The following is a 26,221-nucleotide window of genomic DNA, read 5'->3' on the forward strand; positions in this document are numbered from 1 at the left end:
CCGATCGTGCCCATTGGCTTAATTTCCAAATTGCTGGGCTGCACGGACGTTTTATGCCCGCATATTTGGAACAGACTACTAACATGAAGGTTTATTGATGTCCTAGACATTAGTATGGGTATTGATTTGCAGAGACTGGAGACAACTCTCTCCAGTAAACCTCTCTCCTTCCTAGACAAACAGCACCTCCACAAATATGTCAATGATTGGAAAGAAGCAAATACTATCTGCTATAATCTCTCCAACTTCGAACGCTCTCTCCTTGCTAAAAACAAGCAACTAACCAAAACCTCCTTCGTCCTAGATACTCATGTAAATCCTCTCAAGGTAGCTAAGCCAGCTTATCTCTATGCTTGGGAAGAAGAACTCCAGATTTCCCTCTCATTTGACCAAATTGGCCAAATCTTGAGCCACTCACATGGCTTTTCGCCCTGCGTGCGTCCCCAGGAGACACATTACAAACTTCTCACTAGGTGGTACCAAACATCCTGTAGACTACACAAATTTAAACTAGCAACCTCTGACCCTTGCTGGCAATATATAGCAGAATGTGTAACCCTATCGCATATTTGGTGGTCATGCCCCAAAATACGGGAATTCTGGTCTGATGTACAACGTTATCCGTAACATCTCTTCTAGCGCTTTTGAACTCACATCAGCATTACTCCTTCTCTCATTGAAATCCCCTGATTACACTCCTTCAAGGAAAAACTTAATCTCTCTTCTCATACTAGCAGTCAACCAACTCATCCCTTGCAAATGAGTAAATATTGACACCCCCCCCACACACACACACACACACACAAAGGAAGAGTGGATTGCAAAAGTTAACACCATTTCCAGATTTGAGGAATTATCCAGTTGGAAGGTGAGAGCACACAATACATACACAAAGATCTGAACCTGTGAGACTACTACCCTCTCCTCCCCCCCCCCTTCCTCCCTCTCCCTTTCTACAAGATTCACCATTGAAGCAACCCATCTCTTCACCCACTCCTCAGTACGTGAAATATAGTACACTTATGAGCACACAACTCAATTTCTATTGTCCTTATAATTGTTTGAATATTTAGTTCTATTCAATTTTGAATTTATCATTTTCTTCTTTCATGTTATACTTTGTATGACTTTACAATTGCTTTTAGTCCACTCTCTGCTGTTATTGAAAAACTTAATAAAAACTTTATAAAAACAAACAACAAAAAACAAACAAAAAACAAAACAGCTATTTCCTGGCTACAGAGCCTGTATAGTGGTGTATATAGTATAGTATATATAGTGGTGTAGAATACTGTCCCTTGCAGTAACACACATGGGGAGTCTGCTGTGGTAGTGAAACAATACAGTGAGTCAGTATGACACGCATATGACAGGCTTCGCTCTTAGAACCACTGCACACTTATTTGGCCAGTTACAGGGCCAAAATTGACTAGATAACTCAAGTATGAACTAAGCCTTACATATCGATGTTAGTGCAAAGCATAAACAATTGTGCAGAGGATTAAGATCCTACTTAAGCTTGAAAGAGCGCACTGCATTGACATGGAGAAGGCATCATAGTGACATAGTGTTGAGGTAAAAGCAACATGAAGAGGCCAAAGAGTGCCCAGTGACAGAGTGTGGCGGTTACAGCAGCCTTAGAAGTCCATACAGTGACCCAGTGACAGATTGAGCAGGCAGCAGCAATGTAACAAGGCCATAAAGTGACCAAGTGGGAGATTGGAGGTTACAGCAACCTTAAGAGGCCATACAATGACCCAGTGGCAGAGTGTGGAGGTAGCAAGAGCATGAGGAGACCATACAGTGCCTGTTGACATACTGTGGGGGTAGTAACAGCCTTAGGAGTTTATACAGTGATCCAGTGGAAGAGTGTGGAGGTTCCAGCAGCCTTAGGAGATAAGGTGATATAGAGTGACAAGGTGTTTTAATGTGATGGTATCAGCAGCCTTAGGAGGCCAAACAGTGACCCTGTGGCAAAGCGTGGAGGCGGTAGCAGCATGAGTAGGCCACAGAGTGGCAAATTGATATAATATGGAGGTAGCAGCAGCCTTAGGACTCCATACAGTGACCTGGTGACAGTGTAGTGAGGCAGCATGGGACATTTAATATGATGCATCAGGCATTGGTGGATGTAAACCACAAAGGCCAGTCTCTCCACATTTTGGTGGACAGGCGAGCTCTCATTGGGGTAACTATGGTTAAACACCTGCTCTGATGCCGCACTACTGGCTGAGCAGGACAGCTTTTCCAGGGCAAACTCGACCAGTGTGGCCCCAAATCCAGTTTGGCTGGCCAGTCCAGCGAATCTTCGATGACAGGTGGCAGAGTGTACTACAATTATGCCACCACCTGCTAGTTCAGGTTTTGCTCTGTGTCTAGCTGCTGATGAGTAGCTTCTTCACTATGTGGGTGAAGAAAACTGCTCATCAGCGACTCTAGGCTAGGGCTAATGTTACTGCCACCCTCCTTGCCCCTTCCCCCTCTTGCCCCCCCCCAGCTACCATGCCAGTGCAAGTTGAGTGCTCAGGGCCTCCTCCCGGTTGGATATGCGAGAGGATAGATGATGGCGCAGATAGGCAGTGGCCAACTTGCTACATAACATATCTCTATAGTAGTTCAGTTTGTCGTCCCTCTCAGTGGGTGTAAAAAAAGCCCCCCATTTTTCCCTGTAGTGAGGGTCTAACACGGTGGAGAGCTAGTAATCATCCCTCTGCCGAATGGTGACAATTTGGCTGTCACTGCGCAATCAAGTATGCATTGGGCCATTTGCACATGGGACTCAGAGGGACTCCCTGTATCCATCTCCACTACATACTGCCAAGGTGAGTCTGGGTCATCTGCCTCATCCTCCTCATCTCCCTCTTGCTGTTCCGATTGCTCCTGCTCCTCTCCTGTAGAAAAAAACACCCATTTGGCTATACATTGGTTTTGCTCCAATGTCCTCCTCATCCTCCTCCTCGCCCAGTTCATCCCTCGCATGGCTCATGTGGCCGTGAAATGTAGACACCATATCTCCAGTCCCCTGACCAGCCAGATATAAAAGCATCTTTTCCAGGATATGAATCAGTGGAATTACGTTGCTTATCCCATAGTCCTAGTGACTGACTAATTGTTATGGTTCTGTGTATATATATAAATAATTTTGTATATTACAGAACCTCTTAGCTGCAAGACACTGCAGCGAGGTCCACAGGCCCTATGGTGGGCGGCTGTATGTCTGAACTGAAATGTGAACTACTGCAAAGACACTGCAGCGTGGTACTTAATGTGAACAGCTGCAAAGACACTGCAGCCTGAACTCAATGTGAACAGTGTGTACTGTGCGACACTCCATGTGAACAAGGTGCAACTAAAACCCTGCCAGTTTAGCTCACTGGCCAAGTGCACCAGTACAAGTGAAACACACGGCTGCCAAGGGTTAACACTCACCCCAGGCCAGCAAACACACACACTTACCCCTGCGACAGCTAGGGGCCACCACAGAAGTTTGGAACATTCTCCTGCACACAGCTTGGAGTTGCCAGGGGAGTTTGCATGCACCCGCACACAGCTAGGAGACATACATGAAGTCAGACAGTACACATAAGCTATCTCAGAGACCATACCTGCTGCAGATCTACAAGCTGGAACGGCGTCTACCGCTCCTAGCCCTGGTGTATCTCTAACAGTTCAGGGCTACCTAACAGCACCCAGGAGAAGCAGAGGAACCCCACACATAGGCCTAGTCTGAAACCTGCCTGAGTACTGGAGCCTATCCCTGCAAACTACTGTCATTCACTCCGTGGACTTAGAGGAGATTTTAGTCAAAGTGTGAGCCCCCGGCAGGCGTCGGTTCACACTATTTAAAGGGAAGTCCCCGCCCAATAGGGCCGGTGGTCATGACCTCACCGCTCATGCTCAGTAGGGGGGAAATGGCACTTAGCTTATGAGCGGCTCCAGAAGTCTGAGCATGCTAAGTAGGGTGAAAGCTGGATGGTTAGACTGACCCACTATGATAGCAACCTGCAGGACCCAATCCTAACACTAATAAAGTGGCCTCCTCAAAGGGACAGAGCAAACGGCAGGTGTCATGCATGAGCTGCCACTGGCTAAGAATAAAGTTAAACAGGGGAATATCTCTGTCCACTTGGATCATCAAGAAAATGTTTATGGCTTTTTTCTGTTCATATACTCGATCCAACATATGAAGGGTTGAATTCCAATGGGTGGAAACATCGCATATCAGCCTATGTTGTTCAAGGAGAGTGTGCTTGGTGGTGTATGAGTGGCTGAAGTGCATGCAACGTTTCTTTGACATTTTTAGGATGTTTTGCAGATGGATGGAACACTTAAGGAAACACTTGACAACCAGATTGAACACGTTAGCCATGCAGGGCGCATGGCTCAGCCATCCTTGACACATCGTCAACATCATGTTCTCCCTGTTGTCGGTCATCATGGTTCAATTTCTTGACTGAGGACATTGAGCAGTTCCTTCTGTGTGAACGTGGAGGCAGAAGTTGCGTCACCTTTCCAAGTTGCTGGTGTGTGTGGGCAGGACCCACATACACCTAGTGGGACGTAAATGACATATATTGTATTTGACCATATTTACAGCACCACATGTCGGCGCTGCCGTGCACTTTGGCAGACACCAACAAGCTCAAGGACTGTCACACCTTCTTTTCTACATATTTGTGTGGGCTGGGACTGTCTTTCTGGTACTGCCTCTCCACCTTGGCTCGCCACAAGCCATCAGTTCTCTGAAAGGTGTAGAGTCCAACACCTGTAAAGGGAGGGACTGCAGCACCAGCAACTTGGACAGGATCACATTCAGCTTCTGCACAGTTGGATGAGTGCACACATACTGTTGCATCTCCGTTATAGATTCCCTGATTGATTGCTGATGCAATGGCTGACTAGAAGGAAGAGCAACTGCTGGAGGAGCAACTGCTGGACACACAGCTTACTTCGGCTGAGGTAATGGAGCCTTGACTGCCTCAAATAGGGTGTGTGGCACTAGGAGATGCAACGGTTCCTACAGTAGGCTGGACCACCACATTGGAGCCATGGCTCTCCCAGGCCACTTTATGGTGATGTTGCATATGTTGACACAGGGATATAGTGCCAACATTGGCACCCTGGCCATGTTTGACCTTCTGACCACAGATTGAACATATGGCCATGTTCACCTTCCCCAGCGGCTTCACAAAAAACTGCCACACTGCCGAGTAGGTGATTTTACCACTAACACTCCGCACTAACTGACTGCTACCACCACTGCTTCTGTGAACTCCTGCACCACTTCTTTCTAGGCAATAGGCTCCTGCGAAGCGGGTGGTCTACCCCTGGCACATTTGGCTCCCGACCTCCCACTGTTGTCACCCTGCTGCCTCCGCCATTGCCTCATGCACAAGCTGCCACCCTGTTATGCCGATGATGAAGCCCCTTCATCACCCGGCTCCCAATTGCAATCGTCTATATTGTCATCCACTACTGTCTGCAGGTCACTGATGTACACCTCAATGGTCTCTGAGTCAGGAGCCTGACCAGCAACACCAGCTCCCGCCTCACTCTCCTCATCACTACATGCCCGCCTACCGGAGGAAATGGTGGATGTCTCCAGCAGATCTTGGCTGGGCACAAGCTGCTGACTGTCCTGTAGTAGCTCATCCTCACTATATAATGGCTTTGAGCCCACAACACAAAGTAATTCTCAGGCTGAGGGAGCAGAAAAGGACTGAGGCACGTTGCCAATTAACACCACATCCGGATATTTCTCCGGGAGAGTTTATTCTAACGCCTTATGGTGGATGGCCCCCCAGTCTCCGTCAGTGTCTCAATGGCGGAGGCTGATTAATTCGATCCTCCCCTTCAACCAAATTATTTATAAAGGCAGGGGCTGTCCTCAGAAGTTTACTAAAGTTTGGGGAGCGTGGTGCGCTTCCACGGCTACCCAGTATTCTGCCCCCTCACTGCGTTCAGCTATAGATGCCTTTGTACCCTGAGGGAGGACGTCTGCTGACTGGATCCGTGGCCCCCCCTTCTGGTGGTGTAATATATACATGTTGGCATTGGAGTCTGTTGCCTATTTTTTTTTACCTTTCCTTGTCTTGGAATGGGCTGCCGGGGGTGGACTGGCGATGTGGCAGATCTTTGTTTATTTGTGTATTTTTTTACATTTCCTTCAATAAAACGAGTTTAATAAAGAGAGTGCCAATTAAGGGTTGTGTCTGACGAACCCACCGACTTTTGACTGCGGGTGTCTGATGTGACTTGGGATGAAGTTATAACAGATAACTGTAGATATTAGTGAATCAGAATTCAGATTTTTGGCACTACAGCACTGCAAAAGGCTTGTACCACCTTAGTGCTCCACTTTGAATACACAGGTATGAATAATGAGCAGAAGTATAGCGGCAGTGAGCACTGCAATATGTAATACGATTCTTGCTCTTAGCGACATTGCAACCACCCCAAATTCTTTTTTAATTTCCTCCCTATACTTTCCCTACACTTGTTATCAGGGGCATAACTATGGGAGTAACAGTGGTAGCAGCTGCCACAGAGCCAGAGACATTAGAGGGCCTGGCAGCAGCCGCTACTGCTGCACATTTTTTTAAAAAAAACATTTTTTAGTAGGCTGTTTTATAGTAGGCCGAATTTTAGGATATCTTCTCATCTCTAGTTATGATCCATGAGATCTTTGTGGACATTAGTGTTAATCAACAGGGTGGGAGTGCGCCACAGAATATCAGTTTATGGATATATTTTTTAATGGATTGCATAGGGCCATTTACGAGTGCCTTCGGGGCATCCATTGTGAGAGAGGTAAGTACCACTTTGAATCAGGCACTATACTTCCCTCCAAAACCACGTAACCATAGGGCCCTCCCAAAACACGTGAAGCAAATAACTTTCTTCTTCACAATGACAGAAGCAGTGCAGATCTGCTAAGAGGTCTATAAGTGCCACTTTAATAGTGGTACCACTTTAAGAGTGCCTTATAGCCGGTTTCTATCAGGTACACCATTTCCCTCCCCTGAGCGATCAGGTCAGCATAAAGGAAAGACATACGTCTCCCAGATATGAAAGGCCAACATATACATTCAAAAGTCAACAATGTAGTAAGGGAATGAAAACTGTTCTTTAAAGTGTCTAAGAAACTGCATATCTGAGAGTAATGGAAATACTCAAAAGTTGGAAGGTAATGTGTGTCCCTGAAGTAGACCAGGTTCTTCATAGAGCTACCCACAAAACATAGAGGACCATGAGAGTCCAAATTCCATGTCTTGGAGTGAGGGAATCCCACATGGCCAAGATTGGAGGGCGCTCAGAAGAACTTAGCTATATAATTGTCTGCAAAGGAATAATTACTATGTGGGGGACAGGGCACATGTCTTTGCTTGTGTGCAAAGACATGTTGTGAATAAGTCTTCAAGGCAGTCTGGGCCCAGATAGAGAAGGACAGGAAGTGTAAAGGCTGCTATAATGTACTGATGGGACTCGGCAAACTGTCATGAGAAGCTGTGTACTAGGACCAAAGTTAATTTTTGCACCAGGGCCCGTAAGTCTTGAGCATTCACACACTGAGCATGACATGGGCCCTCTGCTCCAGTCTGATGCTGACCACTGTTCACCTCTGGTGTACATTGCTAGTCTCTTGTTCCTTCTTGCTGCAGATCGGGGTCCAGTGGCACAGCACAGACCTGCCTCCATATTCATCTCATAATCTATGAAAACCCAATAGGTAGTCATTTTAAAAGGGTTCCCACTTTGGTTGGATAAGGGGGTGGTCTACTTATAGAGATTCCATCTTTCATACAGTATAATGGGAAGAATATAGGTCACTGAAGAGACTCGTACTTTAAGAGGGAGGTCTTCTCAAAGGGGTGGACTTCTGGGGAGGTTTCACTGTATAAGTTTCTGCCTTTTACTAAAATGAAAAAAAGAACTGGCAACATTGAAACTCAGCCATTAGTGACAATAGGATGGAGATCTGGAGTAACCTGTTCCTGTAACATACGATATCACACGGAGCTCTTGTATATAACACTTATAGTTCATCTCACCTGAACATCTGGGATATTCCGGGATTTCAGCTGACTCAGAAGTGATATAGGACTAATGTTCTCCACAATGTAGAGCAGATCCTCCTGGAAATACTCATATGTCATCCTCAGTACATGATCTTTATACTGACAAAGCTGCTGATAAAACTTCCGGGTCTCATCATCTAGGAAATAAAGGAGACACAAGAATTAAATCTTCTAGGACATGGAGAAGTCTGGCAGCATTGTATGCTCTCCAAGATGGCACCGCATGAGTGGCTGCCTCGATACAGAGCTCCAGTCTGAGAGCGACCTTTATCTTTCCTTTTTCACTTTTTTTTTTTTTTTTTTTAATTCAAAGTTTATTGAACAAGAGCCAAGATAAGAACAGATAGTATTGAAATCAAACTAGGGGAGAGGTGGAGGCGCAGCTCACACCAACATCCCAAGCAGCAAGTAGCAAAGGAATCTGGAGTTCAATAAACATTTATAAGAATTTTTTTTTTTTTTTTTGAACAACAACAAACACATATCAACAAGAAGAAAGAAAAGAAGGGAAAAGGAGGGAGAAAAGAGACGAGAGGGAGAGACAAAAGGAAGAGGGGAGGGAGGGGAGGGGGAGGAATAGAAATCGTAGTGGTAAACCAAAATTTCACATTATACATTATACAATATACCAGACCATAACATAATACCTCAGATTGTAATAGGCACAAACAGGAAGGACCGCTACATCTATTGCTTATGATGTATTAACGATTTTCTAACCAGGGAGACCAAACCTTCACAAAGACCTTAAGATTTCTCTTGGTCCTACTCAGCATTTCCTCAAATCTCGCAATTTGATTGGCTTTTGCAAGCCAGTGGGCAAAAACGGGCACTTGTGAAGATTTCCATAGTAAGGGGATTTGCAGTTTTGCGGCTGAAAGTAGGTGGTATACCAGAGTCTGTGCGTGTGGCTGGAGTCGTGGCACTGGCATAAACAAAATAAGCATGGAAGGTGTAAGTTCAAAGGTGTCGAATCCAAGCGACTTGATCTTCGAATCCACAGCAGACCAATACTGCCGAATGGATGGGCAAGTCCACCAGATATGTAACAAAGTTCCACTAGCCCCGCTGCACCGCCAACAGAGATCCGAGTCTAATAGGCCATGGGAATGCAACCAGGCGGAGAACGATACCACCGTGATAGCAATTTATAGTGGTTTTCTTGGAGCCTTACACATGTGGAAATCCCGTGAGACCTGGCAAGAACCAATTTCACCATGTCATCAGTAAGCGTAACACCCAAGTCCAATTCCCAGCTATTGACAAAGAAGGGTTTAGTAGTAGTTGGAGGCCTAATTATTTTGTGGAAAAAGGTAGCGACCTTAAACTTCTTAGTGCTCGCTAAAAAGTACATTTGCTCATAAGGCGTGGGGCCTCTCTTCCAGTCTGGAATTGAATCAAAGAGACGTTTGCAGGTGGCGTAATGGGAGACATGAAGAAAGGTGAGGACTTTCCGTCTGTCAGCAAAAGCAGGCGTTTGTGGGAGTTCTTCCGGAGGAGGCAAGCCTCCCTGCTCACAGACGGACGCCAGAGGAACCTTAAGAAGCTGCATCCAAAAATCCTCCAAGGGTCGAGCAATCTCCGGAAGGCATTCAGGTATCAGTGCTGCCGGGAGACAAAGGGAAGGAGCTGGAGCAATCCTGTGTCTAAACTTTTCCCACGTCTGTAGAGCACCCCCCAGAACCGCATCACGCACAGAAATATTTCTACTTTTTCGCTTAGAAGAAGTCGAAGACCACAAGTCTGCCAGAAAATAGGGACCATACGTAGTCGTCAAGAGTCTACCCAGAGAGGACTCAGGCGGGGTTGAAGCAAGTTCAGTCCATAAGTGCAATTGGATGGCTTTGTAGGTGTGTTGTAAATCTGGGACATTTAAGCCGCCTTCCTGTTTGCGCCTACATAGAGCAGAATAAGATAACCGGGGTCTTTTACCTTTCCATAGGAATTTCGTAAACAAAGAGCGTAAAGTCGCAAAAAAGGACGAGGGCAGTAAAATAGGCAGCATTCTGAGAACATATGAGATTTTAGGAGTAATATATGTTTGCAACAAGTTACGTCTACCCAGCCAGGATATGAGAGGAATATCATAGGACTTCAGTTGGGACTGGATATCTTGTAACAGTGTAGCAAAATTTAAGCTATACAACTCAGATACAGAGCGGGGGATCCTCACTCCTAAATACTTAATCGAGGAGCTTGCCCACCGAAGGGGAAGAGATCTAGCCAAAAGTGCCTGTCTAGAAGAGGGTAGTGAAATATTCAAGACGTCACATTTATCTAAGTTTATTTTATAGTTTGAAAACCTGCCAAACTCCTCAATAGTGTCCAGAAGCGCCTGTAAGCCAGTGTCGGGGTTCGATACCAAAAAGAGGACGTCATCTGCAAAGGCCAAGGATTGGAGAGAGCCCCCGTGAGGGGAGACTTAACACTCTCCGCCTTCTTCATGTCCTGAACCTATCTAAGTCTTATCCAGATCCCCTTGTCCTTCTCGGTCTAGATGCCGAGAAGGCGTTCGATAGGATCAGTTGGCTATTTATGCGTCTCTCCCTGGAGAAATTTGGCATTCCCCTGCCCTTCATTACAGCAGTTATGTCTCTATACAATGGTCCATCGGCTAGGCTAAAGGTGAATAGCACACTGTCCAAGTCGTTTCCTATAAGTAACGGGACGAGACAGGGGTGTCCATTATCCCCCTCCCTGTTTATTTTATCCCTGGAACCTTTCTTGCAGAAGGTTAGGGAGCACCCAGGTATTGGAGGGGTGAACTTTAACGGTTCTTAATGAAGCCAACCTGCTCATCACTAAGTAAATGTGGGAGAAGCGGCCGAAGCCGCAAGGCCAATAGTTTCGCCCAGAATTTGAGATCTAAATTTAGCAAAGATATGGGGCGATAATTAGAGCACAACTGCGGATCTCTGCCCTCCTTCGCAATTAGTGTAATATGTGCCTCCAATGCCTGGCTGGGCAAACGTGTCCCAGACAAATCTGCATTTAGGGACTTGGTAAGAGGAGATAACAAATTCAGGAAAGTTTTGTAATAAATTAGGGAATATTCATCTGGGCCCGGACTCTTATGGGCAGGGAAGGAATTTACCACTGTACGGACCTCGTCTTCAGAAATAGGATCCAGCAATGTCTCTGCCTGTTCTTCACTTAGTCTAGGGAGATTGAGGGGTGCGAGGAAAGCAGAGATCGCATCTGTCCTGTCAATCTCCGGGGGCGAGTCAGGGGTCTCCAAGTTGTACAGATCTAAATAGTAGCGTCTAAAAGCTTCAGCTATATCAGGGGTGGATGTAAGAAGTGGGCCTAAGTCAGGTTTGATAGAGGTGATGTAGGTCCTAGACTGAGCCTTCTTAATCAACGAACTCATCATCCGACCACCTTTGTTTCCGTGTGCATACAAATTTTGTTTGTAATTGAGGAAATGCTTGGTAGCTTTAGCAGAAAGTAGATCTCTGAGCTCAGTTCTGAGCGCACTTAGCTTGTCCAGATCCAAAATGGATTGTGAGAGTTTATGTGCTCTCTCCAGAGCGGAAATACGGGTAAGTAGGGAGTCTATTTGCTGTTGTTGCAGCTTCTTCCACCTAGCGCCTTGGGAGATCAATATCCCACGGATATAATGCTTATGAGTTTCCCAAACTATAGTGGGACTGGTGTCAGGAGTAGTATTAATTTCAAAGAACTCTTTAATGTGCTTGGAAACGTGCTCCACCGTATCTGGGGGGTCAAGCAGGCTCTCATTAAGTTTCCACGTGAGTTCTGGTTTAGGGATAGGAACTAGTTTAATGTCACAGGTAATCGGGGCGTGATCTGAGATTGAGATCTGGCCAATACGCGACTTCCTGGAACAATGCAAGAGATTCTTAGAAAGTAATAGGTAACCTAACCTTTGATAGGAGGATCGGGGATTAGAATAAAAGGTGAAGTCTTTGGTGGTGGGATGATGAGTCCGCCAGATATCTACCAAAGACAAATCCTGGAAGAGTTTACAGACCCTGCTCAAAGCCCTTTGCGACAGCTGAGATCTACCAGAGGACGAATCTAACAGAGGATTTAGCGTCAAGTTAAGATCAGCCCCCAAGACAATCTCGCATTCAGCAAACAAGTGGAGTGTTTCAAACGTTTTGACCAGCCAATCTACCTGACCCGATGTCGGAACGTATAGGTTCACCAGTGTGTAGGTGTCCGATGCGATTTTCCCCTTCACAAAGAGGGCTCTACCATCCAGGTCAGTATATTGCTTAAGGCACGTGAAGGGAACAGAGTGATGCACGGCTATAGACACCCCTCTCGAAGCCCCGGAGTTGCTACCATTATGAAACCATTGGGAAAAATAATTAATCGGAAGCTTCGGTATCTTACCCCTCCTGAAGTGAGTTTCCTGCAGGAAAAGAATCTTAGTCTGCAACTTCCGCAGAAGGAGCAAGACCCCGTGCCTCTTAGCCGGAGAATTCAACCCATGAGCATTAAGTGATGTGACTGTCACCTGAGCCATGCCCTGGTAGGAAGACAATCAAAAGAAGCACCGGAATAACACTACTAAGGGAAAGGAAAGGGGGGGAAGGGTAGGTTAGAGGAGAAATACAAAAGGAAGAGCCAAAAGGAGAGAAGAAGATAAAGGGGAGAGGGGTAGACAGGGGACAAACACAGACAATAAGACAAGAAAACTATAAAAGTGAGCTGAAAAACTTTCTTATAATGAGCAAGTAATCGCTAAGGGTGCTCTAGCCTGAAGAGCACAGCTATGAGGAAATTACCCCCAACTCTATGGAGGCGCAGACGTTCCGGGAGGCCACTGACTTCCGGGAAAGTCTGTATAGGGAGTATGTAGAGCTCGGTGCAACCGGCACCCTGCCGGCCCACAGTAGAATAAGTATGAACAGCAATAAAGAACCAAGTGCCAACGGTCAAAAACAGTCATTGATACATATGCAACAGGAATGGGGGGGAGAAGAGGGGAGGAAAGCTAAAGATTTCCAGTATGAGAACACAGAACAAGCGAGAATGCCACAAGCTGGGTACAGGAAATCAACATAACATAACGTAATGTAATGTAAGCCCCCATATGACAATAACCCTCCAGCAGTTGTAAACCTATAAGGAAAACATGAAAGAAATATTCTGTAGATAGTTGTATCCGCTCCCCTGCGATAGCAGGTGTCAGCAACAAAAAGAAATCAAATAAGTCCTGAAAAGGTAAAATCACATGAACCAGTAACTGGCGGGTTAAGCACATTGAGAGACCTAAGAATGGGGGGTCTAGACAGTCCCAATACAGTCATTAGGAACATAAAATCATGGTGTCAGCAAGCGAGATTGTTGAAGTGAACGCCGGGCTTTAGGAGATTTAGCACGGTGTATTCTGGTCCCTGCCAGGCAGGAGGATAAATCAGGTAGAGATGCCAAGTCCGGTGTTGGGAGCCATGAAGGTATGTCCAGAGGAGTAATGTTAAGCTGGTTCCAGACGTTAGGCAAATCAGCAAGGGTCTGAACAATAATACGTTTCCCTTTATGCTGTATGGAGAAGCCAAATGGATAAAGCCAGGAGTAGGCCACATTTAGTTCTCTAAGCGTCTCTAGCAGAGGTTTGAGCTGTCGCCGTTTAGAAAGAGTGGAGGGGGCAAGGTCCTGGTATAAGGACAAAGTGTCAGAATCATAAGTAAAGTCCTTCTTAGCCCGAGCAGCCGACAAAATATCTTGCGTGTCTAGGAAGGATAGTAATCCGCAAATGACATCACGAGGTGGATCTCCCTCCCTAGGTTTAGGCCTCAGGGCCCTGTGCACACGTTCAATCACAACAGACGCAGCCCTATCAGGGCCCAGCAGCGAAGCAAATATGGCAGAGGCTCTGTCTTTCAGGTCTCCCGGGGCACAGTCTTCACTAATCCCCTTAATCCTTATGTTTTTGCGTCTCGACCGGTTCTCCTGGTCCTCCAGGAGAATCAGTGCTCTGTCAATCTGGGCTTTCTGAGACGCCAGCGTGGCCGCCACAATGGTGGCATGATCAGTTAATGCAACACAAGTGTCCTCTACTACCTCCACTCTCTGGCCCAGGGACGTCAGCTTGGCCTTAATATCGGCTAAGTCAGCCCTTACCGGTTCCAGGGCCTGCATGATGACATTCCTCAATAGTCGTTCAGACACCGTGGCCGACACTCCTGCACCTCCGCTATCCTCCTCCTCCCCTCCACTATCACCTCCCCCATCAGCGTCTGGAGCGGGAATCGTCTTGTTCGCGCCTCCCGGCGCCATCTTGGAAAGCAGGCCGCGGCTATGTGGGCTCCGTTTTCGGAGGAATTTCTGAAGGTCTGTTTGCTGGCAGGCCAGTTTGGGGGTACTGGGCGGGTCACCCCCTCTGTCTCTCCCGATCTTCACCATTTCGGCCGTGGTTCAGCTAGGTGGGAACCGACAAAGCACCTAAATGTAGCGGAGCTACAGGCTCATGCGTCCGCTACGCTCGGCAGTCAAGCTCCGCCCCCCCCCCCCTTTTTCACTCTTTTTGTCTGTATCTTCAAGAATCCTCTAATCAAGCAAACTCGCGCTATAATCGAATGGAAGAACCTGCAGACTATTTTCTTTGTGGCTATTGTTTAATCTTGTAAGGATATCTGTTTAGCTGGAATTTCCTGTGTGGACATGTGCCTTACCATCCCCCACAAGCTAAGGACAGTATGGTGAACATGAGGCAGACAAAGCTTGGAGGAGAAACCTGCATGGAAGTGTGGACTTCTTTCAAGGAAATGTTTCTGGCGTCTATTGCTGATATGTGGAAGATGACTACTAGAGATGAGCGAACAGTGTTCTATCGAACACATGTTCGATCGGATATCAGGGTGTTCGCCATGTTCGAATCGAATCGAACACCGCGTGGTAAAGTGCGCCAAAATTCGATTCCCCTCCCACCTTCCCTGGCGCCTTTTTTGCACCAATAACAGCGCAGGGGAGGTGGGACAGGAACTACGACACCGGGGGCATTGAAAAAAATTGGAAAAAGTCATTGGCTGCCGAAATCAGGTGACCTCCATTTTAGACGAATAGTGGATTTCAAATCCGGGTCATATGAGAATGTGAACTTTGTGACTATGAGACAGGGATAGCTGTACAGGCAGGGATAGCTAGGGATAACCTTTATTTAGGGGGGAATGTTATTAAAAATAACTTTTTGGGGCTCTATCGGGTGTGTAATTGTGATTTTTGTGAGATAAACTTTTTCCCATAGGGATGCATTGGCCAGCGCTGATTGGCCGAATTCCGTACTCTGGCCAATCAGTGCTGGCCAATGCATTCTATTAGCTTGATGAAGCAGAGTGTGCACAAGGGTTCAAGCGCACCCTCGGCTCTGATGTAGCAGAGCTGAGGCTGCACAAGGGTTCAAGCGCACCCTCGGCTCTGATGTAGGAGAGCCGAGGGTGCACTTGAACCCTTGTGCACCCTCGGCTCTGCTACATCAGAGCCGAGGGTGCGCTTGAACCCTTGTGCACACTCTGCTTCATCAAGCTAATAGAATGCATTGGCCAGCGCTGATTGGCCAATGCATTCTATTAGCCCGATGAAGTAGAGCTGAATGTGTGTGCTAAGCACACACATTCAGCTCTACTTCATCGGGCTAATAGAATGCATTGGCCAGCGCTGATTGGCCAGAGTACGGAATTCGGCCAATCAGCGCTGGCTCTGCTGGAGGAGGCGGAGTCTAAGATCGCTCCACACCAGTCTCCATTCAGGTCCGACCTTAGACTCCGCCTCCTCCAGCAGAGCCAGCGCTGATTGGCCGAATTCCGTACTCTGGCCAATCAGCACTGGCTAATGCATTGTATTGGCGTGATGAAGCAGTGCTGAATGTGTGTGCTTAGCACACACATTCAGCTCTACTTCATCGGGCTAATAGAATGCATTGGCCAATCAGCGCTGGCCTATGCATTCTATTAGCGTGAACTGAGTTTGCACAGGGGTTCTAGTGCACCCTCGGCTCTGCTACATCAGATTGCTACATCTGATGTAGCAGTGCCGAGTGTGCATCAGATGTGTAGTTGAGCAAAACTGACTCAGCACTGCTAAGTCTCTGCATTCGCATAGGAATGCATTGGCCAGCCTTCGGCCAATCAGCGCTGGCTCTGCCGGAGGAGGCGGAGTCTAAGGTCGGACCTGAATGGAGACTGGTGTGGAGCGATCTTAGACTCCGCCTCCTCCAGCAGAGCCAGCGCTGATTGGTCGAGTTCCGTACTCTGGCCAATCAGCACTGGCCAATGCATTTCTATGGGGAAAAGTTAGCTTGCGAAAATCGCAAACTGACAGGGATTTCCATGAAATAAAGTGACTTTTATGCCCCCAGACATGCTTCCCCTGCTGTCCCAGTGTCATTCCAGGGTGTTGGTATCATTTCCTGGGGTGTCATAGTGGACTTGGTGACCCTCCAGACACGAATTTGGGTTTCCCCCTTAACGAGTTTATGTTCCCCATAGACTATAATGGGGTTCGAAACCCATTCGAACACTCGAACAGTGAGCGGCTGTTCGAATCGAATTTCGAACCTCGAACATTTTAGTGTTCGCTCATCTCTAATGACTACGATTGGCTGACTGGTATTTCTTTCTTTTACTGTTGACACGTGGGACTCTGATACAGCCTAGGAACCTACCATCACCTCCTTCCCCCACGAATTAAGGAAGCATGGCATGAGAGCAGCACCCTATCTACCTAGATGGGTTCAGACTTCTTCGGGCAGATAGAACAAATGACAGTGGTAAGAAGCACATGCGATGAAGGATGGGGTACTTTTTGGGACATTTTTGAGGTTAAGGAACAATAGTGCTGATGCGCAGGAGATCTCACTATCTACTAAAGGAACTACCACATGCTATCGTGATAGCTGCATATGTCCCCCACCTCTGCAAAAAAACTGATTCTGCCTGTTATATCTACATGCTGTGACCCCTTCCTCATGTTCTCCAGCCACGGTCGGGCTGTATTATCAACATCACTTCGCACAGAGAACTAAATGATCCTGCAGTGTGTCTGTGTCTCTTTCTTTTTTAGTTGCTATGATTCCTAGGATTTCTCTATCTGCCATGAGCTTGTATGTGTTTCTTTCTTGCTATATACTACTGTACCATATATGAAACTGTATCACTGATGAAGGGATCATTTCAGTTATCCCAAAAGCTCGCAATATGTCATCATTTTTAGTTAGCCATTAATCAAGGTATCAACCACTGAAGACTACTCAAAATCTTTTTATTTTTTTATATTTCATATCCACTGGCTAACACTGTCCAAAGATATTTTTCCTCAATACCAAGAGACATGTCAACAAATACTCATCCACCATGTGAGTCAAAGTCTGCACTAGGAGACAGTATGGGCACACACACAGTTATTGTTATTGCAGTAGGAGACAGTAAGGGTACACACATAGTTATTGTTACTGTGCTAGGAGACAGTATGGGGACACACACAGTTATTGTTATTGCAGTAGGAGACAGTATGGGCACAATAAACTTGCACGTCTTCAGTAGGGGATACCTTTTTTAATGGCTAACTCATAATGATGACAGAATATGACGTTTCTGCAGAAAGTGTTTTTATATATATATATATGAAGAAGAAGCCAGGAAGGAAGCTTCAAAACAATTCCTTATACCAGTATGGGTACACACACAGTTATTGTTACTGCACCAGGAGATAATATAGGCATAGCTCCCAAGTGTCCCGCATTTAGCGGGAAAGTCCCACTTTTATACTCCTGTCCCGCGGTCCTGGGCATCTCCCTGCATGTCCAGCTATGTCCCTTTAGTGTTTTACTTAAGAAAACGTTCCCCCGATCACCCCCGCTCTTATTACAGCGATAAGAGTGGGGGTGATGGGGGAAAGCTTGTACTACTGTACTCCGAAGGACCTGTGTGACGTCAGATGTCACATGACTAGGAAGGCATGTCTTAGTATGCCGACAGTGCAAGAAGTGGTGTTTGTTTTAAGGTACTGAGAGGGGAGGGGGATGTGAGATGCAGGGGGGAGAGTGTGTGTGTGTATGTCTGTGTGTGTGTGTCTCTGTGTATGTGTCTGTGTGTGTGTCTCAGTAACCTAGGGGCAGAGATGGAAAGGGAACGTTATACTGGGTGCTGAGATGGAAGAGGGACATCAAACTAGGGCCACAGATGGAAGGCGAACATGAAACTGGGAGCAGATGGAGGGGGGGACATGAAACTGGGGGCAGATGAAGGGGGATATGAAACTGAGGGAGAAATGGAGGGGGGGATGAAACTAGGGGCAGATGGAGGGAACACATGAAATGGGGCAGATGAAGGGGGATATGAAACTAAGGGAGAAATGGAGGGGGGACATAAAAATGGGGGGCACTTAAACTGGGGGGGGACATTAAACTGGGGATAAGTGGAGGGGGCATTAAACCGTGAAGGTAGCTGGACCTGTCTGCCTCTACTTTCCCCCAGTTTAAGGTCACCCTCCAGCTACCCCTACGGTTTAATGTCTGCTTCTAGCTGCCCTAGTTTAATGTCCCACTTCATCTGACAATTTATTGTCCCTCTCTGTGGAGGATGTCAGCTTGTGTAGCCACCATTTTGTGAGACCATGCACCAAGTGCTGTAGAGTCCATTTTAGATTTCAGACCATGTGGTCTTTTACAACTCACAACCCCCACTCAGCCCTCAGGGGGGTGTGCAGCGCCTCACCTCCCATGAGGCGACCTGAAGCGACCGCTTCAGGTGGCGCTATGCCAGGGCCTCAGGGAGGGCGGCATTTTTGCTTACCTAAGCCAGTCCAGGACAAAGTGTCCTGGACTGGCTTAGCACCTAGCTGTGGATTGGGGAGGCCACTGAAGCAGCGCTGCTCCAGCAGCCTCCCCTCACACTCAGGAATAGAGCAGGCCCTCCCCATGCCTGCTCTCTGCCTGCGAACACCGCTAATCCCCGCCCCTTCGCTTAGCCCCGCCCAACCCGTGCCGCTCCGCCCCCTCCTCCCATGTGGGGGGTGGCTTTCTGTCGTTCGCCTCGGGCAGCAAAAGGGGCAGGTTCACCCCTGGGGGTGTGACCTCTCTCCAGTTTCTTATCCAATATACATGTATCAGGGCTATTGTTACAACTTCTGCACCAATCATATTATGCTAATTATCTGAGCCAAACCTGTTCCTGTGTATGCAATGTGTTATTTACTGCTTCATTGTCATCATTAAAGCAGAACCACCATTTACACAACAGCTGAGTGTAATTTGTGCGTATCTCTAGCATATGCTAATATGTCTTTAACAATTTGGACTTCAATACGGTGATACTTAGAGCAAATTGTGCTCACACCCTCCAACTACCCCCACTGCTAATGTCCCCCTCCAGTTGCTCCAGTTTCATGTTTAAATTGGGGCACCAGGAGAGGAACTTAATACTGTGGGACAGTTGGAAGGGAACATTATAATGTGGGGACATATAATGTCCGGGTGAATGTAGGAGGATTATACTGTGTGGTGAGGCATGGAAAATGAATGAAGATGGGCAGAGTCTACATAAAAGTGGACGGAGCCAAATTTGCCGCAGTGCGCCATGCATGCCGCACATTTGTCCCTCTTCCTGTTCTTCAAAAGTTGGGAGGTATGAGTATAGGTACACACAGTTATTGTTACTGCGCTAGGACACACACAGTTCTATATCTTCATATACCAGCAATGCACCACATAGAGCCGTAATTTGAAGACCCTAGGCCCCTACTTTCCCTGTGTCTAATAGAATAGTGGTATATTTTATGTAGCACAATGATCTTTGGCCTGAGGCCCTGTAGTGACTGCTATCTCTGCACCCCCATGGCAATGTCCCTTGCACAGCGTGCTTGGATTCGTCTTTGCAATGCAAAGTTAGAGGGATAGAGTTTAGAGCCTCTTTTCTAATAAGAAGTAAAATTGGTCAATAAGATATATTACAAAATATTGTAAAAAAAACCCCTGAAACAACAGATATACTTTCTATGAAGTCTATTGGCAGATTTAAGTGATCACATTACTCAGTGTTTGGCAGGAACTTATATACTTGTGGTTACTTAGCTATGAATCACAGGCACATTAGATGACAGGTGCCATGGGAGCGGTCCTATTCCAGACAAGTGCTCCAGTTCTTCCACCCCCGGAAGAAGGCTTAGCGTGCCGAAACGTACGTCGGGCTGACAAACAGACACTAGGTGTTCTTGCTTTACATCACAGTGATTCTATATGGGCAAGATGGCATATTTCCTCTTGATGTAGACCTATCCTTATTGTATTTTACATTATGTGTGCATTATACCTGCGGCTCTGCCTCCCTGATGACAATATGTTGTAAACATGGGTTTATCCCTGTTCCTGCTTTGGAAATACATATTATTGGTCATTTTCTGACTTTATGTGGAATTAAGGAGAGTGTTCTTTCTGCAATCAGGATATTTATGACTATATACATGCTTAGTCAATACCAGGAGAGTAGTTTAGCTGCATTCGGGTAGTGTGATTATTTAATAAATTGTTTGTGGAGGTTGCATCAGGTGTAGTTCATCTTACTATATATATGTGCAATACTATTTCACTAAGATTCATCTATGTGTACTGTTTTATACGGTGTTTTGCATCTGTCCAGTATATGTGTATTTCTCTATATTGATGTATATAATTTTAACATTGTGTTAATAAAGGTATATATTTTTTATATTTGAACCTGTAGTTGGATATGTTGAGTGTCGATAACCATCTGGCCTGTTCCAGTTTTGTGTTTGCATACACAGCACTACACAGCAGGCAATGGACCACATGCAAGGTACAATTGGTGCATGGATGAGCCTGAGTAAGTACCATGGGAAGAATATGCAAATTTGTCTTCCATGATGTATTCAGGAAGTCAGCTGCTGCCTCAGTGTTGCAAACCAATAGAGGGCGCTCACTGGAATGTGCAAGCCTGTCTTTCCTGATGTAGTTAGGAAGACAGAATTCCAGTGAAATAACCCAATAAAGATTTGTTCCCTTTACGCATCATGCTCGACCTTCTAAGAGGCCTTTGTTTTGCAATGACGCTGGGATTATTACCAGGTATAGTCTCTCAATCGAGGATGGCCATTTCGATGTACTTGCATCTCTTCAGCTCCATGTAGAGAGGACTATAACCTGGTAGAGGTGAGAGGCTTAGACAGGGTTAAGGGGATATCGTCACTCCTTAGGGAGAGACCACCATATAGGTGTGTGGAGACTTATTAAGCCTTTAGCACTCCACTTCGCAAAGGACCATGGGAAGAATATGCAAATCTGTCCTCCATGATGTAATCAGGAAGTCAGCTGCTGCCTCAGTGTTGCAAACCAATAGAGGGCGCTCACTGGAATGTGCAAGCGTAAAGGGAGCAAATCTTTATTGGGCTATATCACTGAGATTCTATCTTCCTAACTACATCAGGGAAGACAGGCTTGCACATTCCAGTGAGCGCCCTCTATTGGTTTGCAACACTGAGGCAGCAGCTGACTTCCTGATTACATCATGGAAGACAGATTTGCATATTTTTCCCATGGTCCTTTGCGAAGTGGAGTGCTAAAGGCTTAATAAGTCTCCACACACCTATATGGTGGTCTCTCCCTAAGGAGTGACAATATCCCCTTAACCCTGAGTAAGTAGTAAGACGGATGAGAGCAGAGGCCAAAGTGTGGGGCAGGGTTAGGAGGCCGAACCAGGAGTTTTAAGATAATCCGCCCTGCAGGTATAGCAGAAGGTTCTGACGCTCATGTATTGTGAGATAATCCCAATATATCATTACTAAATGACTTGTTTCTCATTGGTCTGCCACATCTCCAAGGGGTGATCTCCAACCTCTATTGTATACAAATATGTATAGAAGCTTCTAGAAATGTTGTATTTGAGGAAAAGCACCATGAACTGGTCATGTATATTCCTATCAGGTTACAGATTAAATGGCGCCGGTCACATGGTTGCACTTTTGTATAGGGATTTAGGGATTAGGTAGAGGAAGGAAGGGCCAAGGTATTTCCTGTGATAACAGATACTGGGGGGATTCATGAAGACCGGTGTGTGTGACATCCCACTGGACATTGCTAAACATATCTGTTATGCTAATAACCTGTATCTTGCATTTCTGGAGTATTTTGTACTTAGTGTGTATATTTTCTCCCATAAATGAGTTTTATCCACTGTGAGAAAAGTATAGTGTTTCTGATATGTCCCTAGAAGATAGTTCTGGAGTGTGGGGGAGACCGGGGGTCTTCTAGTTTTTGCAGAGAGTTAGAGTAGATCCTGCATCAGATTAGCACTGCAGCCTAAGGTCAGGGAGTAGGCGGCTGTATATAAAGACTCATATCCAGAACCTGGCAACTATCTGATACTTCTAGTCATCCTGAGCCTGACCCCTGGATATTCCTGACTATTCTCCTGCCATGACCTCTAGATTCTGTGTCTGATACTGGTATTTGTCCATACTCTGACTACTGGATATTACTGACTACTGCCTTCACCTTTAGATGTGACACCTGGGATTTGTAGTGCTTCTTCTAGTCACCTTACTACCTGGCTACTCTTCATCACTTGTTTTCTCTCCCCAATTCAACAACTATTTTGGAGAAATGACCTGGGGATCTTCAACTGCAAAGTCCAGATGTCTATTAAAGGGTGATAACCTGAGGACTTCATATTCCAATACAGACAGCACCAAACAGACTGCTATCTGTGCTGTCATAGCAGGTGAGAGATGTCTGAACAGCACTTGGTCACACTGCAAAAAAGGTTCAGAAATGAACTCACAGGATCTGCTGCTAAGTAGAGATGAGCGAACACCGTTCGATCAAATACAGATTCAATCGAATATCAAGCCGTTCGGGATATTCGATTACAATCGAATACAGGGACGTAAACGCAGTAAAAACTCGTAGGGTGCAGGGTACAAAACTAACCAGGCCCGAGCACTAGAGATGAGTGAACACCGTAAAAATTTGTATCCCCTCTCACCTTCCCAGCACGTTTTGTGCACCAATAACTGTGCAGGGAAGATGGGACAGGAACTACGACAGTGGAGGCAGTGAAAAAAAAAATCAGAAAAAGTAATTGCCGTCCGGAATCAGATAACCTCCAATTTAGACAAATGGTGGATTTAACATTCGACTAATTTGGGACTGTGAACTATGTGACTGTGAGACAGGGACGATCCTATTCACTACACAGCAGAGAAGGCGGGGCTTAGGAGAGTGTGGGCGGGGAGACATCTCCCCACCCACACTCTCCTAAGCCCCTGCCTTCACTATAATACTAGTCGGGGGAGAGGGGGCAGGGCGCTCTGAAGACCGGACAGAGGACCGGACCAAGAACAACTGGAAGCTGCAGGTAAGCGGACACCGGTGGGGGGGGAGGGGGTTAATTACTACACAGCATGAATCCCAGCTCTGCTTAATCTCCCACAGTAGTGTCCGATACTACAAACTCAGCTCAACTATTCCAGAGTAGTTAAGCTGAGCGCACGGCCCAATGTAGTAGAGCTGAGTGTGTAGGAGTTGTAGATGTAGGAGAGCTGGCAGATATGTAGCAGTCCGATGCAGCAGACTAACACACTCAGCTCTGCTAATATTGGCCAGCTCTGCTCAATCTCTGGTGTAGCAGCTCTGCACTACTCCCAACCATCCCTCCATCTACTCCTCCTGTCACACACATCTCTGGTGTAACATAGCTCAGCGCACACTCAGCTCTACTACATCTCTTCAACAGAGTGTAGAGCTGAGTGTGTGCTGAGCTCTGTTACACCAGAGATGCGTGTGACAGGAGGAGTAGCTGGAGGGATGGTTGGCAGTAGTGCAGAGATGTGTGTGTGACAGGAGGAGTAGTTGGAGGGATGGTTGGGTGTAGCAGAGCTGAGTTCTGCTTCATCTCCGGTGTCCGGAGTAGTCGAGCTAACCGCACGGCTAGCTCTGCTTCATCTCGCCATAGGAATGCATTGACCAGCGTTGATTGGCCAGTGTATGGGCATTCGGCCAATCAACGCTGGCCAATGAATTCCTAGTGGAAAAAGTCAGCTCCGGCATATCGCAAGCTGACAGGGATCTCGACATAATAAAGGTACTTAATGTCCCCAGACATGCTTCCCCTGCTGTCCCAGTTGCATTGCAGAGGTGTTGGCATCATTTCCTGGGGTGTGATAGTGGACTTGGTGACTCTCCTGAGTCGAATAGTGGGATCCCCTGTAGCGAAGCATTTTCTCCCATAGACTATAATGGGGTTCGATATTCGTTTCGAATAGTCGAATATTGAGCAGCTATTCGAAACGAATATCGAATCTTGAACATTTTACTGTTCGTTCATCTCTACTGCTAATGTCTGGCTGCCAGATCTGACAGGACACCTGCAGAGGTCTCAATAGATCAGACGTGTATTGATGGTATAAGGGTAAACAGCTCAATAATAGGCAGGTGGGTTTAATATTGGCTGATCAGAGTTGTTGTAAGAGGGAACAAGGGGAAACTTCCTTATCATATCGGAAAGAATCCTCATCAACTCTGGAGGAGAACTGACCATCACTAGAAGAATCTAGACTATTTCTGGAAGAATCCTCATCATCTCTAGAAGAATCCTCATCATCTCTAGAAGAATCCTCATCATCTCTAGAAGAATCCTCATCATCTCTAGAATAATCCTTATCATCTCTAGAAGAATCCTTATAATCTCAGAAGGAGTCCTGGCTACCTCTGGGGGAATCCTTATTACTGTTGAAGGAATCCTTTTCATCTATATAAGGGAATATTGAACCAACTTTAGAGGAATCCTTACCATCTCTGAAGGAATCCTGACCATCTCTAGAAGACTCCTGACCATCTCTGGAACACTCCTGACCATCTCTGGAACACTCCTGACCATCTCTGGAGGAATCCAGACCATTTCTGGAGGAATCCTGACCATCTCTGGAGGACTCCTGACCATCTCTTGAGGAATCCTGGCCATCTCTGGGAGTTTTATTATCCATTTCTGAGCCTGGGAAAATATTATAATCCCTGCAAAAAAAAAAAAAAATGAAACATCTCCATTACATTTAGGAAATAAACAAAAATCTTTATCCCTTAAGGCAGAAGAAGATTTTCAGTTTCTACATAATTGTTTCTACCCATTTTTATTTTTTGGAAGTCTCCATTTCCTCATGTTCTCATTATCTCCCTATATTATAAAAATGAATTTCTGTCTGTCTGTCTGTCTGTCTGTCTGTCTGTGCTCTAATGCGAACCAAACGACTGGACCGATCTTCACCAAATTTGGTACAGACATACTTCAGGTATCCGGGAAGGTTTAAGATGAGACTCCAACTCGCTCGGACGCACTGTTGCTGAGATACAGCATTCCAAACACAGTGCCCCCCCCTTAGCCAATACAAACCTGCAAGACTTTCACTCATATTCCAACTGCAATATACACGGTCACTCCACATGTACAATACAACACTGATATCCAAACTGAGATACACACATCAGAGGATTAGATACACAGATCAGCACACAGTATCACATGCCAGAGGATTAGATACACAAGTCTGCACACAGTCCCACACACCAGAGGATTAAATACGCACTTCTGCACACAGTTCCACATACTGAAGGATTTGATACGTGCATCTGTACACGGTTCCACATGCCGAAGGATTAGATACAGGCGTCTACACACAGTTCCACACTCCAGAGGATTAGATACGCGCATCTGCACACATTTGTACACACCATAGGATTAGATACACGCGTCTGCACAGAGTACCACATGCCGTAGGATTAGATACACATGTCTACACATAGTTCCACACTCCAGAGGATTAGATACGCACATCTGCACACAGTTGTACACACCATAGGATTAGATACACGTGTCTGCACACAGTACCACATGCAGTAGGATTAGATACACGCGTCTACACATAGTTCCACACGCCGAAGGATTAGATACGCGCCTCTTCACACAATACCACACTTTGGAGGATTAGATACGTGTGTGTGCACACAGTACCACACTATGGAGGATTAGATACATGCCTCTGCACACAGTACCACAAGCCAGAGAATTAGATACGCGTCTCCGCACACAGTATCACACGGGGGAGGATCAGATACGCGTGTCTGCACACAGTACCACACGGGGGAGGATTAGATACGCGCGTCTGCA

The 26,221-nt window shown here is 46.3% G+C and overlaps 1 protein-coding gene across 3 annotated transcripts in view; it reads right to left on the reverse strand.

Moving 5' to 3' along the window:
- LOC142214296 (NACHT, LRR and PYD domains-containing protein 12-like) overlaps positions 1 to 26,221 on the reverse strand; it is a 398,233-nt gene that overhangs the window by 365,029 nt on the left and 6,983 nt on the right. For all 3 annotated transcript variants that reach the window (XM_075283201.1, XM_075283204.1, XM_075283202.1), the window contains exons 2-3: positions 24,851 to 25,071; positions 8,052 to 8,215 (exon numbers count right to left, since the gene is read on the reverse strand). In XM_075283201.1, coding sequence (XP_075139302.1) covers positions 8,052 to 8,215; positions 24,851 to 25,043 — 357 coding nt within the window. In that variant the 5' untranslated portion in view covers positions 25,044 to 25,071. The remainder of the gene's footprint in view (positions 1 to 8,051; positions 8,216 to 24,850; positions 25,072 to 26,221) is intronic.

This window comes from Leptodactylus fuscus, chromosome 7 (assembly GCF_031893055.1).
Source record: "Leptodactylus fuscus isolate aLepFus1 chromosome 7, aLepFus1.hap2, whole genome shotgun sequence".
Lineage (NCBI taxonomy): Eukaryota > Metazoa > Chordata > Amphibia > Anura > Leptodactylidae > Leptodactylus > Leptodactylus fuscus.